This window comes from Monoraphidium neglectum (assembly GCF_000611645.1).
Source record: "Monoraphidium neglectum strain SAG 48.87 unplaced genomic scaffold scaffold01440, whole genome shotgun sequence".
Lineage (NCBI taxonomy): Eukaryota > Viridiplantae > Chlorophyta > Chlorophyceae > Sphaeropleales > Selenastraceae > Monoraphidium > Monoraphidium neglectum.
Genome location: NW_014012188.1, coordinates 7965 through 12499, shown reverse-complemented (window position 1 = coordinate 12499; position 4535 = coordinate 7965). Strand labels below are relative to the sequence as shown.

Genomic DNA, 4535 nt, shown 5'->3' with positions numbered 1-4535 from the left:
ACGCACGCCGGGCGGCCCGCGCCGGCCCGAATCTCGCCACGATCGCGCCGGGATCTCGACGGCGCGGCGCGCGTACGGGGGCCTTGTGCGGCAAGCGCCGCGTGCAGACGGCATCGGGGCGGCGCGCTGCACGCTCCGCAGCGGTCGCCCCCCACATACGGCCAGCTCCGTGCGCGCGCCGGCGACGGCGGGTGACGTGGAGTGACAGAAAGTGACCGCGCGCGTGCATAGCCTGCATGGGAAAAACGAAGATGACCACCACTGGCACCAACAATAATATTAGGGGGGCCCGTTGGAACTCATCACCGGGGGCGGGGTGTTGCTCGGCCGTTTGGGAGCAGCGAGCAGAGTCGCGCGTGGTCTAAGAAATCTCGCGCTTTGTGCATCCAGCGCATAGCTATCCCGACGCCATAATTGAACCCGTGCAGCGTCGTCACACCTCGCGACTTGTGACAGCATAATCGCGACTGCGCCCCCGAGTGCTACAACACAACATACAAGCTCTTACGAGTTCTTGCATTTTTCGAGCACAGCCATATCTCATTACCACCCAGCCGTTGCCGCGGCCCAGAATCCCTCCACTACGAGCTTACTGCTTCTCGGCAAAAAAACTACATCATCAAAATCATGTGCGGGTGAGCGCCCACGCGGTGATCAGCAGCATGAGTGGCAGGAGCAGCAGCATGACCACCAAGGACTGGACCGCTTGAGCTCAGGCCGCTGTGCTCATGGGCAGCAATCGCGCCGAGAGGCAGGGCCCCATCCGGACACACGAACGTACACATATCAGTACTGTGTGCATGCTACCACAGTTTATCAATTGACTAGCACCCGCGGGGAGGCACATGCCCGGTGAAGGGCTTGCACGCGCATTCCGGTTGCTCACAGCAGCAACAGCATCACATGCAGCGACAGCAGCAGCGCGACGACCCAGGGCTGGACCGCATCAGCTCAGCCACTGAGGGCTGCACCCGCCCCTAGGAGAAGGACGTGCTTGACAGGATGCACATTTCTGGTGTGGAACACACATTGCCACTTTTGCAAGCCACATGTGCGATCCACTAATTGGGAGCCCACACGGCTCCACCAGCATGTGACCCGGGCTCGCTGGCGCGCCCTTCCTTGCCCCTGTCATCCTACATCTTCTCAGCTGAAGACCGAGCATAAGCGATCTCCTGGAACACGCCGACAGCCACCACGCACAACGCTGCTCGCACACACATGCCAATGAGCAGCACCCCCATTCAGCGAACTGAGTGCGGGGGAGGGGCACCCCTTTACGCGAGGCACCAGCTGTATATGTGCGACCAAATCCCGTAAAAATTCCTGGGAATCCTCGTCCACCCCGCCAATTCGGCACCAAGCAGCGCGCTCACTTCACAGTTGCGTAATACAGGGGGCGCAGCAAGCAACGCACGCGTCACAGTTCAATCCTGCGGCCATCATGTGCTCCCCACCCACCCCAACAGCCCGCTAGTCAGCGTGCCCATTTAAAGAACTGTGTTACGCGGTAGGCGCAGTAACGCTAGGTTTTGGCCCCTTGATGTGGGGTCGCTTCCCGTTCCTTGGCTGCCTCGGAGGCGTGCTAGCAGCTGGCACTAGACGCCGAGAGGGGCACAGCACCACGCATGCGCGCGCGCATGAATGTCAGCCGCCCTTTTTTTGCCGGCTAGTGGTGTAACCGATTGCTCCCAGGCAACCACACGTGTGCTCTGTGCGCGGCCGCATGCGGCAGGCCCAACACAGACCGTGCGTTGGCAGCCATCGCTGGTCCACTGTGCAAGGGGGTGCTGCACAGCGCAGCACGCCGTGTGGACGGGCGCTGGCCCAGTTGTCAGGTTTGGGCAAGGCCAAATGTTTGGCTGTGCACCGTTTCAGGGATGGTGCAGCTGGGCACAGGTCCAGCCGGGCGATTTTGAGGGGACAAGCCACGAAGCGGTCGCCGGGCTGCTGCAACCTTGCGTGCTGGGGATTCCCCAAGGGAGCAGATGGGCTGTATCTACACAGAAGTGTGCGGGCGTCAAGCTGGCAGACCCTTGCAAGGGGTCAGGGCTGCCCTGCGCGGTGCGCTGGGGTGCGTGTGGCGCTGCGGCCGCGCCGGCTGCCAGCAAGTGGCAGTAGTGCGACGGGCAGCGCCAAGGAGGTGCAGTTCGCGGCAGAAGTGCACATCAAAGCCCAAAAAGGTCACAGAAAAACGAGCAGTGGCAACAAATTCAACAAGCCTCCATCATACCAAAACAGGGTGCAAGCGCCCATCAAGGCGACGGGCCGCAGCTGCTGCGGGCTCCAAGCGCCCTGGCCGCAGGACAACCGGTCTCGGGGAGCGCGGCTGGCCTGCCGCGGCCAGCGGTTGGGGGGATAGGCAGGGAACAGGGACTGGACACAGGCGTTTGGTCCCCCCCCCCCCCCGCCAGCCCGCTGCCCCTGGAAGCTGCGGCAGACGGCATATGCATTCGGGCGCGGCGTGGGCGGCAGCCGCGGTGCACTCTGAGTCCGAACCACCGCCCGCAAGAGCGACAGATGCGCGCTCGCATGACCTCAACGGTGCAGGCCGCTCGCCGCTCACACCCTTTCCACGGGCCAGCTGCAACGAGCAACAGCGAGGCACACTGCATAAGGCGGGCCTGCGCCAACCGCGGGCCGCTCAATGTGCGCGCCCGTGGCAGAGAAAACCCCGCCGGCCTCGGGCCTGCTAGGGCCCTCAGCCTGGCGCCGCCTCGCTTCGCATCAGCCATTGAGAGGCGCCGCGCAGCTGCAGTCGCCGGGGACGGCCGCGTCACGCCGTCGCGCCCGCGTCAGATGGTGCGGTCGTACCCGTTGACCCGGTCCAGTGACTGCCACCTGGCGACAGGGCGGCGTGGTCGGGGGGTTGGGGGTTGGGGATGGAGGGGCGGCGATCACGCTTGCGGCGCGCACGAGCGGGCCCGACAGCCGCCGGCAGGGCGGCGCACACGGCCGGTTGGCTGCACGGCCGGCTTGAGCTGCCACGCGCCTGCGCTGTGTCGCAAACCACCGCCTCGCACACCGCTGCGTTCGCGCCTGGACGCATGCGCACGCCCCAATGTGCAACAGCTTTGTGTGCCCGCGCCCCGAGGGAACGAGGCAAGCGGGGCGTTGTCTCACCTGCTGTCGCGCTTGGCGTTGCACTGGATGACATGCTTCTCACTCACAAACCAAAAGGCACTGCGGGCGCGAGCGAGGGGGCGGGAGCGGCAGGTGAGGTAGTGCTTGCAGGCATCGTTCGTAGGCCCACAGCTGTGCACTGGGGTGGGCGCGATCCAATCCAAAACGCTTCAAGGAGTCACCCAGCACGCTTCATGGAGCCACCCCCGCTGCGTGCGCTGTGTGCTGCACATTAGTAGTTGCAATTGCGACCAGCAAATCCTCGCATGTGCATGCGGGCGTGTACACACATGCAGGCGCATGCATGCGCATGTGTGCCCGCATAAGACCGCGCGGCCACCTGAACACCGGCATCACGACGACGGCTGTGCGGGGCCCGGAGGTGAATTTGAGCCTTTGAGCGGTAACAGGGGAGGGGGGAGGGGCCAGGCGGGGAGGACGGGGGCGTCTGGATCCGCGCGCTCGCCTGCGCCAGGCTGCGACACCTTGAAAGACGCAATGTCCAACCGCAACCAACAAGGCAGCGGGCGCGTCCATCAAGCACAAGCCGCCATGCGGCTGCCCCGCGCCCTCGTGTGCACCTGTAGGCCTCTGAGAAGCGCTTCATGAGCCACGACAGGCCGCCCGACACCCCCCCAACCAGCGCCGCCGTCTTGCTGCCCTCTGTGAGCGCCTTGTTGACGCACGCGTCCTGGCGCTCCTTCTGCTCGCGCAGCTCCGCCGCGGTGATGCCGGTAAATGACATGGCGGCAGCGGCGGCGCGGGGCGCGGCGGCACCAGAGGCACAGCAGCCCGCCTGCAGCACGAGCGGCGAGCGTGCAACGGTACGCAGCCGGACGGCGCAACGCCTCTGGGCCACGGGCAGGCGGTGTGCTGCTTCTTTTCACGGCTTCCAGCGCATCTATCACGGGCAGAGCTGACCCGGCGAAGACAGTCGTGTGAGTCGGCCAAGCCACCTGGGCTTCGATTCGACGATCTTGGAAACCCGGCAGGACAGCGCAACGAACGTCAGTGAATGCAGCAGGTGATGTAATTGTGCATGAAACATAGACACGCCGGCGAGCCTGTGATGAGGCTGGGGTTGAGCCTCATGAGTCATGGTGACCAGGAGTCGTCGGCACCTGGTCGGCGCGCAGGGCATGGGGCCAAGCCCTCTCTGGGGAGGGCAAGAGGGCAGGGGGCCCCCTGCCCTCCCCGGGGAGGGCTTGGCCCCATACTGACTTCACGGCTTGATCGCTCTGAATACGTGATTGTGGTACAGTAGCAAGCCCTCCACCTACCAGTGCTGACCGGATGGGTGTCGCGCGTGTGTGGGATACAGGAGTACGGCTAGTGTGCATCCCACTTTTGTTGGGGGCAGCACCCAGGCCGGCTCAAGCAGCTGTGAAATGCGCCACCAGGCCAACTTCGTG

The 4535-nt window shown here is 64.7% G+C and overlaps 1 protein-coding gene across 1 annotated transcript; it reads right to left on the bottom strand.

The window, feature by feature from the left end:
- Window positions 1-2795: 2795 nt before the first annotated feature.
- Window positions 2796-3868, bottom strand: MNEG_7889 (hypothetical protein; the record flags this gene model as incomplete). The annotated part of the gene is made up of 4 exons (XM_014043639.1): window positions 2796-2841; window positions 3124-3183; window positions 3464-3517; window positions 3705-3868. The coding sequence occupies 4 exons, from the start codon at window positions 3866-3868 to the stop codon at window positions 2796-2798; spliced, it is 324 nt and encodes a 107-aa protein (XP_013899093.1).
- Between the last annotated feature and the right edge of the window lie 667 nt (window positions 3869-4535).